A 12966-nucleotide genomic window follows, 5' to 3' on the forward strand; every position below is an offset into this window, starting at 1 on the left:
ACAACTATATAATGGTACTGTGAACAAGTGAATGTACGCTTTGTATGACTGCATGGTATGTAATTATATCTCAATAAAATTGAATTTAAAAAAAGTCATCTAGGATCAAAATCTGGGATGTTGACCACTAAGGAAGGGGTAAAGATGAGCAAGTTGGGAGATGCAAGTGAAAATACAAAAAAGGTATAGTCTGGGAACTTTGATGTTATGATTTTATATGAGAATGTTCCAAGTTCTGTATATCATAAACTTAAAACTTTACTAATATATCAAGTCACATTCAGAAATGGGGCCAGATACTTCAAAATATAATGTGCCCAGTAAAACATGACCAAGTTATACTACTGGGGAACAGGCCATTTGTATTATACGGTAGGACCACTCTGTTATGCAGTACTAGAAAAGCAAACTCCTCTGGTCCTTTCTGAAAGGAGCACTCCTCAAGTTAAAAACTGAGATCCAGGTCTTGGCCTGGCAGCCACTTTTTTGAATTCCTAACCCTTTTTGTTCAACTTCTATATTTTGTATATACACTTGCAACTGTGAGATATTTTGCTGTGCTAGAACTGACTCTCCCTTCCAAGGCTAAATTCCTTTAGGGAAAGCATGTATTTATCTCTGTATCCCCCAGTACTTAGTACCCAGGCACCTGAATGAATGAATGGAGTGAATGAATGAGGTAAGTATATTATTCTGGGATTTCTGCCAATACTATTCCTATCTTAAGTTACTCAAGATAATTAAATGGGATCAGAAAACTGGAGAACCCAGTAAAACAGGTTCTAAGAGGCATTAGTAATTATTAGCATGTTTGCTGTAGCCCTTTCAAAATAATTTTTGGCATTTAATCTTAAAATAGGGAAAACAGTTACTCTTTCTCTCTTCTCTCTTGAGCAAAGCTCAACCCACTTGACAGATCAGAATCACAAATGGTAAATTGGTGGAGCGATGAATGTGAGATTTTAATGTATAGATAAGGAGTGATGAATAGAGCTCGTGGGCTAAAAAAGAAGGAAAAAATTTTAGGTTTTGATAAGACATCTTTTAAATTATTCTGATTTAGATAAGCTACTCAAATCTTTAGGAATTTAGTAGAAAAACAGGCAAATCAAAAGTGGTGAGTTTAAGATTGTGATGGTTTTTTATGAGTTCAACTTAGAAAGTCATCCCATAAAAACAAAAACCTTGTCATTTCAAAAAACAAACCCTCCAACCGATCACCAAATAAAACACTCCTATCCACTCGGATTTCTAAAGTATATTAGTATCCAGCAACTTTCTGTGCTTGCTGCAAAATCCCTACCTTTTGCTGACTATTCAGCCATCACTGGAGGGATGAAATGCCCTTGAGATTAGAACTGGGATTACCACAATAATTACCCCTTTGAAGGGACCTATAAACTACAATCTCTAAACTGAGAAGTTCTGAACTAGACACATTTGAAAATATTTGCCAAGTTTGGAAGAAAAGGGTAGGAAAAGTCCCAGGGACTTTGAATTTTCTGCTGTTAGCCTAACTGTAAGGTGTTTTTAGAAGAGGTCCAAGTATTCTTAAAATACCTCATTTTGTTTGTTGTATTTTTAGTAAGTAGAGAAATGCATCTTTTGTTTTTTTTTTTACTACTTACAACACTTTATTTTTTTACTTTGTACAAAATAGAAAAATGCAAATTCAAAGAATACAGACCAGTGGTGACAGGCACGCTGCACAACAGCAAACCTTGTCTAGCAAGGCATTAGTTTCTTAAACATTTTTTTAGTGAATACATGCATCATATAAAACAACAGCAACAACAAAAAAACATATAGAGGCTACAGATTTTGCTATTTCTACCCGCCCAAATAATGATTACTATCAAGACTCTGGACTCTGGATTGGGCAAAAAATTAAAATTAAAAAAAAAATTAAAAAGGTGAATAATACTTTGTTCCATAAAAAAGTCAAAACTACCATAAAATGCCCCCCCCCCCGCCCCATGTCACACTGATTAAATTTCTTTTGATAAGCCACACATAAAAACAAAACAAAACAAAAATCCTAACCTGGACAGTAAATTCTCAAGAGGGTTTTCAACCTAGGTAACCATTCAGTAGTTTAAAGAATCTTTCAGACATTGTGAAGCTTTTCTATTCATTTCTCAGTACCGTGTTGCAGCCACCCTGCCCTTCCTTCCCTTTCAAACATTGCAGAACAGAAATGTTTTTATCACTGAGTCTCTGTTCCTAAGAGCTACTTTTGAAAAAGAAAGTACTGTACAAAAATATTTAACAGAACTATGAAAGGTGTAGGAAAGGAGTCTTTTCTTCATTGCAAAGCAGTCTTTGCTTTGCATGGTTCTTCTATATACTCTTCAGGGTTTATTTATCTGCCCCATGAATAAGATAGAACCTATAGAATTCAAAAAAAAAAAAAAAAAACCAACAATTATAAAAGAACAATCTGTAAAATAATAAGGTACTATATATTTAAGGAAAGGTCTCTGGGCCATGTTTAACCTATTGCTCTCAAGCCGAGCTTACAGAACTTTCTGCAGTGATGGAAATGGTCTATATCTTCCCTGTCCACTCTAGTAGCCACTAGTCTCGTGTGGATATTGAGCCCTTGAAACATGGCTAGTGTGACTGAGAAACTGAATTTTAAATTATCTTTCATGTTAATTAGTTTAAATTTAAAGTTAAATAGTCACATGTGGCTACAGGCTCCTGTATTGGACCGTTCAGCTCTGGAGCACACTGTTTACTTATGACATTAAAGCCACAGTGAGATAAAAGCATAAGGAACTACTACTATTAAAAAAAAAAACAGCAAAACCAAAAAGGTGTTATATGCCTACTCTGTACCAAAATGCAACCACTTCTTTATGAGGACAATCTAATTATCCTTTGTAATTTTTCTAAGAGGTAGGAACTATTCTCATTTAAAAGATGAAGCTGAATGACACAGCCAGGTTTGAACCCATGACTCACAGAGCCATGTTCTATTGAATCAACAACTCCCAGGTCAAAACAGTAAGAGTGGGCTTACAAAGGGTGAAGACACAGAACTTCTTGCAAAGTTTAACCACTGCATTTGTAAAAGTAAGGAAGAATCAATAGATGCCAAAAGTGTCCCCGAAGGGCTACTGAGCCTCTACATGTTAAAAAAAAAACAACAACACAACAAAAACCTAACATCCTGTAAGAGTTTAAAAGATTCCATCACACTGTGTAAATACAGCCTTTATCTCCCAGTCTCTTCAAGGTGGGCGGTTTGACTTTTAAAAGTGTTTGCAATTATTGACCCAAGGGTAATGGATTAGGAGCAACACTGTTGGATATAGCTTCAATGGCCATACACCTGTCTGAATTCTAACAAGTGAAAAATGGATGAGGAGAACCGCTTACCTGTAGGATTATGTCGGATGAAAAATATAAAAGGTCTGTCTACCATAAACCAAGGAGGCGACGACCTTGCGATTAGAATTGCAGCTGTGGGAAGAACAGGAAAATGCATTGCACACCCAGCATGATGTCAGTAAGGCAGACTGTGCGACGGCTCCTCGAATGCTGATGTTTGAGGGCACAATTAATTACCGTCCCGTAGGCTGGCCATGGTGTAACAGGCCAACGGTCGCCACTCAATGAGCACCTACCCTGGCCAGGCCCTTCTACTTGGCATCTTATTTATTCTACACAAGCACCATCTTTGTTATTAAAGGTGCCAATTCCTCCTAGGGTTTTTACGAGGAATAAATGATGCAAAACATGTCATAACTCCCAGAACAGTGTCTACCACATAATAAACACCCAATACAGATTCACCATTATTGGTATCTATTTTTGATTCACACCTCTGCCTGGCTGATGCTGCCTCCGGTCCTTTTAGCCTGTAGGAATCCTTTCCGTACCATCAAAGCCCAGCTCAACTCTCAATGTGTGCCATTTCCTTTCTCATCCCGGGACATCATCTGGTGTCCTTTCCTTTGGCAACACAGACCTTTAACCTGGGACCTCCCACTGCTCTATTCATCAGGTGTAGACATGTGACCGAGGAAGCAAACTTTTTCAGCTAAGCTTACCAACGGGGGCTGCATTTCACGAGCCCATGATGGGGCCTCACAGGAGGGTGGGTGCCTGGCATGAATGACTGTCCACAATGCTACGTGCCTGCTGCAAGGCCCCCTCCTCTTCCTCAAAACCCTGGGAAATATCAGTACCTTGTTCCTGATGTTACAGAGGAAACACATGCGTCTCTGTCAGTGTAAACCACTTGACCCAGGGTCATTAAAAACAAATCAGTAGTTACCAGGGCCGCTTCATGGGTGTGTGACATGGGAAGTCACACAGAGCCCCCCCATTCACAAAGCCCTACGCTTGCTCTTGAAATTCTTAAGGAGTTTTGAACATAGGGCTCCATATTTTCATTTAGCACTGGGCCCCACAAGTTGTGCAGCCAGTCCTAAAGTCACACTGGCTGGCAAGATTGGTCAGTAACTTTAGGCAAATTTAGATGTCACTCATATTAACCTAGAAAAGAAAAAAAGGCCTCTTAAAAATTCCAAGCCATCCTGCTTTAAGTCTTGGTTTTAAAGACTATTTTAAGAGAATAAAAAATATATGTTTATTCAATAAAGGCAATAAAGTGTTTTTTCTGAGTATAAATGGGACCTTCTATTAATGAGAGATATTCAACTCAGCTGCTAGTGTAGTTAAACTATTCACCTTATGAGCTCACTGAGTATGGCTAAATCCATTCATCCAATCTCATATGGATCATTTGGAGGGGAAAAACCAACTTAAAATTATTCTGTTTTCTCCTTCATTGTATAAGCCATTAGAAGAAAACATGGATGTGGATGTTCTAATTATAAAGGAAGAGGCTGCGCAGCAATCCTGCTGCAATTCAATAGATGTGTGCTAATTCTTCACTTTGTCCTGGATAGATCCGATTGGCTCTTGTCCTATAATTACTCACTATTATTTCCTGTTTCAATCTGAAGATTGGTCTTCTCTTCCAATAAGAAGCCAGAACGTGCTTTATGCTACTTGAGCAGGGGTCGGCAAGCTACTGAGCAAGGAAGGGGCCAAATCCTGTCTTTCTGAATAACATTTGACTGGAACACAGCCATGCCCATACATTTGTATTGTCTGCGGCTGCTTTCATGCTACAAGAATGTTGGGGACAATTAAGGTAGCATATATAATATTCACCTTCAGCGATACCGGTAACATGCAACATGGCCGCCAGGGCTGATGCAAGAACAGCCTAAGCTATAATTAGCCTTCTTCTAGGAAGTAACAGTAGTTCCCGCCCAAGCAGTAGCTAGTTCGCGCCTAAACAGTAGCCGCCCATTGGCCATCCACCCCAGCAACAGCTACCACCAATCCCAGACCCCCAGCAACAGCAACCGCCAATCCCCCTACGTTTGCCTTCCACCCTAGCAACAGCAGCAGCCAATCCTAGATCGCCACCCGTCCTTACTAGCCACTCCCTCCACCCTTAGAGTATATATACCCTGCCTCTTCAATAAAATTTTGCAGCTTGATCAGAAACCTGTCTTGCTGTCATTCCTCGTGTCTCTTGTCCCAGACCATTCCTCCCTCACAGGACTCGGAGCCTCCGTTGAACGTCCCGCGGGCCGGGACACAAGAACACCCACCCACAGGACCTGGCCGGCCACAGGGCCCCATGCGTGTCTGCTAAATTGATGAATGGCCTGGAGTGTGTTTGCTTCCCTACACTAGCACACTATCCAGCACTTACTTGTTGCTGCTGAAGCTTTGGTTCCATCTTCACTGACTTCAATTTTTGCTTTTTGCAAGATGTGAGAAATATGAATGTTTTCTGATCCTATTCCAGAAAATAAAATAAAAAACAGCATTTGTTTGAGATACAAGCCATCCCTTTTGTTGAGGAAGTACCCTCAAAGCCATAGCAAATTCCAATTCTTAAAAGGTGTCAGGAGAAGTGACCTCTTATAGTCCTGGTGATCAAAGGCTGTGTGTGACTGTCACCTGCAGTGACTTTCAGTCTCTGCTAAACGAACTGTATTATTCACTTTGTGGGAGGGAGTGCCAGACCCCAAATGTTTTAGTATCTCTATCAATTCAACTCTGGTTACCAAAGATTTTAGAAAAAGGGTAAAAAGCACAGAGCTTAGAAGAGGAACCTCAATCACCCAGAAGAAGCAAGCCAGCAATATTATTTTTCACTTACAGAATACCAGACCCAGAAAGGAATTCAGACAGTGTTTACCGATGGGGAAACTGAGGCCCAGAGTGTTAAGAAATTTTCCCAGAAATCACATAGCCAGCTATAGGCAGAGTAAGTACTGGCTTTTCACAACAGAAGCCGCTCATCTCAACGGCACATTAGTAAGAGAAGACTGTCGAGTATGAGAATGGTTTAGTCTCTTGTGGAGGGCTGGCCTCAGATATAAGTTGTCTCTTGGCGATTTCCTGGTAAACTCACTTTCCTTCTCAGCAAATCCTCCCCATTCCAGCAATACCCACCCAGGTATAGCTTTCAAGGAGAATGTGAACCGAAGTTACTATTAGCCTTGATGGGACATAAGTTTGGACGCAGAGGCAAAAGATGCTTCTCATGCCACCTGGTTTTAAGTCATCTACACTGCTACCCAGCTCTAATGACTGATGGTGACCAGGTGCACATTTACAGGGTCCGAGGCACTTGCAGGGTTTAATAGCATGTCTCAGGAGATTTGAGGGCACCTGGGCTCACTGTGAACACCACCTATGTAGGCTACAAAGGAGAACCCTGAAGGAGAAAGGGCAGATTAAGTTAGAGCTTCTCAAACTTTACTGGCCTGAGGAGCCTTGTTAAAATGAAGATTCTGATCTCATAGGTCTGGATCAGACCCAATATTGTGCAGTGCCAACGGGCCCCAGGTGATGCTAATGTTGCTGGAGCAGGGAGCAGAGTTGGGGTAGGAAAGGATTAAAGGGTGTCAGGATAGCCACGGAGCTGCAGTTTCCCTAGGGAAGTTGTGCTTGTCTCCAGAACAGGTATACACAGGTGTTCACTCAGTAGGCAGCTGAGGTTGGTAATGAACGAATTTAGCACTCAAGGGGAAAAATATAAAATGAAGTACAAATAATGTTTATGTCATGACTCATCTTTGATTGGGGATTGCTATGTTCTAAATTTAAAAGATGAAGAGCTGACCTTTCAAACAGAAGACGAGAAAAAAGGAACCTATATTGGCAAATGGAGGGATATTAGACCAGGGATGTCCCAGTTGCTTTGGCACAGAAAAGCTCTTATCAGACTCATCTGAATTTATATTATTTCAGATTAATAGGCATGAACATGCCAAAGTACACTTCTGGCTACAGTGCATGCCTGCTGTTGCTAGGTGAAAAGAAACAAGTATTTAAGAGCTCAATAATCTTGATTTTTTCCAAACACAGGAAAAAATGTTTCATTTGGAAAAAAAAAAGACTGATATCCAATTAAGAGCCAAATTTTTAGGTAACTGGGAACAATACATGAAATGCATCTTTAATTATATATAGGCTTTGGCTTCACAGGAAATGTACATTGAAATGTATGGATGAATGAGATACAATGATTGAAATGATCAAGGATCAGTAGCGTCATTTGGCAATATAGAAAACTAAACCTTGACGGTTTTTGGACGACACATTCCTAATTTTAACCCTACTCTCTGAACAAATCAGAGACTTGGTTTGTAACATTTTTTCAAGTTTAAGAATAAGTTTAAAGTTGAACATACTTGTTATTTTTGCAAAATTTGCCTTTGATGGATCAAACATCTCAGTAATGCCAAGAACCTTCAGCGGCTCTTTCAAATCTGTTTGTGCTACAGCTGTGAACCTAGCAAGAAAGCAGAAAATAGGAGGAAAAAATCACTATACTATAAATGATACATAATGACATATTCAGTACCAGTGGAAAAATGTCTATGTAAAATTGATTTAAGAACAGTCTGAACACCAATCTAAATTTTATATTAAATTTTTAGTCCCCAAATGTAAATACCAAGAAAGTAGAAGACTTCATCTCTCAAACATTTAATGGGCAAAATGAGCAGTACATTCTAACAGCAGATATGGGTGCTTTCGCCTTCACGTGTGACAGGCATCCCATTCCAATATTCAGGAAGAGCTACAAAGCACTCTTTCTTAGGGTGACGTTGAGGGGCAGAGTGTTAACAATCTCCTGGTACTCTGGATATCTATAACTCATGGCTGCAAGTGAGAACTACGGTCCTTCCTGGGATTAGGGATGGTCAGAAGAGATGAGATACATGCCTCCTAGCTCACATTGGGATTCTGAACGCATTTTACTGTTAAAACGAGGGCAAACATCAGAAACAGATGATGTGGTTATTATATTTGGGTATAATATGGGTTTCTTGAGTATTTGTGGGCCCTCTGGCCTGGTGGTTAGGTAACTTCAATTGATTATGTGTTTAAAACTATGTAAATATGTCAGTTATTATGCCTTTCATCAGAGGATGTTTTAGCAGATTTTATCTCATCCTGCAGCAGAGCAAAAAGGGAGGTGAGTAGAATTCTCATCACAGATGGGCTATAATGGTAATTTGTCCGTTTTTTTTTAAGGGTGTAATAGAAAAGCTGCCCTAGATAACTAATGTAAGAATGCTGCATGGGTGTTTCAAAATATTTCCTTACCACCTAGCTTTTGGGCCTCGGTTTTCAGCAACTCCTAGCTAAAACATAAGAAATAACCAAAATGAAGCTCCTTATCGAAACATGTGGCCCACCACTACAAAACTTCATTATACTTTCATCCATACCACATGATATGCATGTTTTTCAGAATCTTCTGAACAGAGAGAATTATGTTCAAAGCCTCTGCAGTAAAAAAAAATTTTAAAAATTAAAAAGCCTCTGCAGTGTCATGAGGAGCTTGTGGTCTTTTGGAATTTCAGAGACCAAAGCTGCTTTTTCTCCTTTCCCATTATAATTTTCCTTCCATACAAAGGGCACTGGGATAGAAAGAGAGTTTTTGCAAAAGCACAATGTAGTATTCCCACCATGCAATTTCTGCAGAATAAAAGGGGTTTCATGATGTGCCGTATTTTAGATCCATGCTGCCTGTTGTCCAACACAATGGGGACTGATTGTGCAGTCCCTTTATATTTTTATTTTTTCTCTCAGGGCAAGGGAAGACTCACTTGGGCAGAATCACCTGCACCCTCTTCGGCACCATGATGCTCATCCAGCTGTCTATGGTCTTGGTGCTGATGTGAGGGATGATGGCTGACAGGGGGGTGGCGCTCTCAGTCGGCAGTGCAATCAGCATGCTGATGCTCTCCCCGTGGTAGGGCAGCTCAATGAAGTTGTACCATATGTCATTGGGGGTGCTGGTTGACCCTAAAGAAATCAGAGGCAAGGTCAGTGTATCCATGACAACTTCTAGAAGTGGCAGGAGTGGCTGCTGATCATCAGGGTAGCTTCTCAGAGAGAAGCTCTTCTCAGAAAGCAACTCAGTTTAAGAACTTGCCTTTTTCCAAAAATAGCTTCCTTAGAAACGCAAAGATCATGACAACTGTCTTCCTTCCCTGGTATAGAATTCTATTTCTTTGGTCTAGATGTGCCTTTCCAGTACACCTTTGGTGTCACTAAAATCGTATCATTTATGTTGAGAATTTTACTAGTTCATAAGGCTCACACCTTCCCTCAGAATACAGTGCTTTGCAAGAACTTGACCCTTATAACAGGAATAAAAGAGAGAACTGTCCTTCCTCAGACACTTTCCTCTGGATGAAGCTATAAGTGAGTGTGAAGAGAAGGGAGGAGTTAAGCAGCTTAGACCAGCTTCTGATGTTTAGGGCCCACACCAAGTACTTCAACACATTTAGAATCCACAGCAGCCCACAAGGTAAGGATAAACAGCCCCATTGTAAGGAGGGGGAGGCTACAATGTATAGAAATTAAGGAATTTGTCAAGGAACACACAGCTGGGAAGTGGCAATGCCAGGACTTGAACTGAGGTATGTCTACGTCTAACGACAAAGGTTAATCTTCTTACTTCATGTTCCTGACTTCCTACTACTCTTTACCCATTCCAGTAACTCTAATTATGGTTTTGGATGGTGTATGATACTTCTGCTTACTAATGAACGCCCAAAACTGAGTTAAACCAGCGTTTCTCAAAGGGTTGTCTAGAGAACACTGAATCTGCCAGGTGTCCTCTGGATAAACAGATTCCATCTTCCGGTAGGTTGGGAAATGCTTGATACTTGATTCTTCTTGCAGAATAATAAGATATCTCAATGATATAAAGGCTCTGAGACATTCGGAAGGAAAGAAAACTGTTTAACTCTAGTTATCCCCACCTTTCCCAAACTAATTTGACCTCAGAATGCTTTAATGCCACCTAAAAACTCGTCGAGACTGATACTCAAAATACTGAACAACTCAACAGCGCAAGCAGTGATCAGTTTAGAGTGGATGAAATCTTCAGTGTGGGCACCAGCTAGAAACCCAACTCAGGTGTATCGGGCCCAGAGAGGCTGTTAACTTCCTGAGGAAAGAGTTTTCCACAGAGCACGCCTTAGCATCCTGTGAAAACTTTAAATTAGGCACTTAATGTAGAGTCATAAAAACAGACTAAATGAATGGAAAACCGACTTTAGTTTTATGGTGGTTTTCCAAAATGTTTACTTAACTACTTCAAACATTTTAAAAAGAACTTTGTGACTTTTGTGAAGTTACTTAACCTCTCTGTGCCTGTTTTATATAGAATGGAGTCATCAGGTATATCACAGGGTTGTTATGATGATTACATGAGAGAAAGATACATCGAAGGTACTTAGAATAGTGCCTGGCCCACAGCGGATATTTAAGGACTGTTCCAGAAAAGCAACATAGTAAAGAAAGAGAGAAATGAGAGAGCTTCTTTCATTAGAGTGAAAGAGTTTCTTTCGTGCTTTTGACTGGTCTTTTCTTTCGGGACGACTTTTGCCAATCACTTCCTTTTAACTTCAATAAGCTGAGTTCTCCGTAGAAGAGGGGAAGGACAGAGTGACAGAAGAGAGAGAAAGAGAGCAAATTTTCTTTACCTTTGTTACATAATGAACATTTTTATCCATAAAATAGGATAAAAATAGTGAAGCTATTAGAATATCTGAGTTCAGCATGACATGACAGTTTCTCCTTCAGTAAGAAACACGTGGGCAACTTGTGGAACTGCTCGGTATGTGCTGCCTGCCACCTGGCTGCGTCACCTGCAGGGCTGCTGGGTAGCCCCGGGCGGCCTCCGCTCGGATGCACATGGGCTCGCACTCTAGCCTTGGTCCTCTCTTGGGGCTACTCAAGCCTCAAAGAGAGGATTTTTCATCTCTACTTTTACCCTGTGTAATAAAATGGTCTCTGCAGACACTGATAAATCACTAAGGAAGAGAGAAAAACCCCACCTCCCAATGAGCCCTTTAATCCTCAAAGAAAGCATTAAGTAGCTGTTCTGGCAGAGCTGATTTTTAGAAACTCTGAGATTTGGGAAGCAGTTAATAAATGATTGCTCTGGAGCATGAAATAAAAGCCTATAGGCACTTCATCACTTCTAAGAACGTTTACTCTTCTTATAAGAAGGATTGGGATGTTAGTGATGAGAAATTGTGAACTGGGGTGTGCTGTGAACAAGGGGGAGAAGAGAGATTCTACTTTACCTTCCCCAGGGAACGCATCCTCTCCTGACCAGTGCCATCCTCTTGGGATATTAATAAGCACTAGCCATTCTGCATCCACTCACATTTGTTCTCCCTGAGCCCACTTCTGCTCTGATCGTGTGAGCTGACAACAAGTGTCGCCATGATTCATCCATCCATGCCCCTTGCATGCTCTCTCTACCCCTTACATGCTCTCTTGACTTGGTGGTTTGAGAAAGTGGGGGATAAAACAACACCTTTTACTCTTCTTCCACCTAGTCACAAAAGTGCTGTTTTCACAGTAGCCTTTTATGGAAGACAAGTGCTGAGGTTAAGGATGTGAGGGCATATCAACAAATTTTTGAATGATCAACAAAACCTTTAATGAGAAACAATAGGTGAAGAATCAAATATTAAACACATGGAGAAGATTTAGAGCTTTCTGTAGGTGGTGCTTCTGGGATGAGCCCCTTTTTCCGGAAGGCTCCCTGAAGTCTCTCGATTCCCACCTTAAGTCCCACAGGGGAGGAGGTAACCAGGTTCTCTGAAACACTACAAATTCTTCTTGGCTTATAAAGGCAGAAAGAACATTTGAAAGAAACACTTATCAGGAAAGCTTTATAGATGAAAGTCCCTCTAAATCCCTTCTACTACAAGGGGCTTTATGGATTTCCTGAGCTCTTAAGGAGCTGTTCAGACTATACTTCAGTAAATACTGAAATACATAAAACAACAAGTAGATGTCATTGTGCAAAGTTTTCTGTATTCTAGGTTGTAATGCAAAGGGATTTTGAAGGGAATTGACGAAGAAGAAGGCGTGGCTTAGGCAACTCAGTGAGAAACAGTGCCACTTGCTGAGCTAAGGAACAATGGAAAAGAATTAGATGGGAGAGGGCAATAAGATACTGGGTCCATGCAACTAGAACGTAATAGGCAACTGAGTAGTGAAGTAATATGGGCAGACAGATAACAAGTTAGAAGCTCAGAGGACAGACATGAGCTGGAAATGTAAATGTGAGAATGTTTTGTGGTCTTTTTCAAAATAAAAATGTCTCTAATGTCTAATTTCATAACCATATATGCAAAAAAAATTGTAAGGACTTTGACTTAGCTATTTCTATTCAAGGAAATTACCATTAGAAGTACTGACACAAGTATCTAAAGATTTACGTACAAGGATGTTTACTGCGATGTTGTTTATTATAGGAGAAAAGTAAATGGCCATCCATGGGATATTATGGTGCATTTATACCATGGGATATTATACAGCCGATAAAAAGTTCAAGGAGATCCACAAGAATTGACATAGAAAGTTTTCCACAATAAA

General features: G+C 40.3%; 1 protein-coding gene across 3 annotated transcripts in view; it reads right to left on the reverse strand.

Annotated features, from left to right (window-relative positions):
* Positions 1-1580: 1580 nt before the first annotated feature.
* SERPINE2 (serpin family E member 2) overlaps positions 1581-12966 on the reverse strand; it is a 57137-nt gene continuing 45751 nt past the window's right edge. For all 3 annotated transcript variants that reach the window (XM_037848956.1, XM_037848955.1, XM_037848954.1), the window contains 5 exons: positions 9165-9363; positions 7737-7837; positions 5744-5830; positions 3385-3468; positions 1581-2389 (listed from right to left, as the gene is read on the reverse strand). In XM_037848956.1, coding sequence (XP_037704884.1) covers positions 2352-2389; positions 3385-3468; positions 5744-5830; positions 7737-7837; positions 9165-9363 — 509 coding nt within the window. In that variant the 3' untranslated portion in view covers positions 1581-2351. The remainder of the gene's footprint in view (positions 2390-3384; positions 3469-5743; positions 5831-7736; positions 7838-9164; positions 9364-12966) is intronic.

This window comes from Choloepus didactylus, chromosome 9, assembly GCF_015220235.1.
Source record: "Choloepus didactylus isolate mChoDid1 chromosome 9, mChoDid1.pri, whole genome shotgun sequence".
NCBI lineage: Eukaryota > Metazoa > Chordata > Mammalia > Pilosa > Megalonychidae > Choloepus > Choloepus didactylus.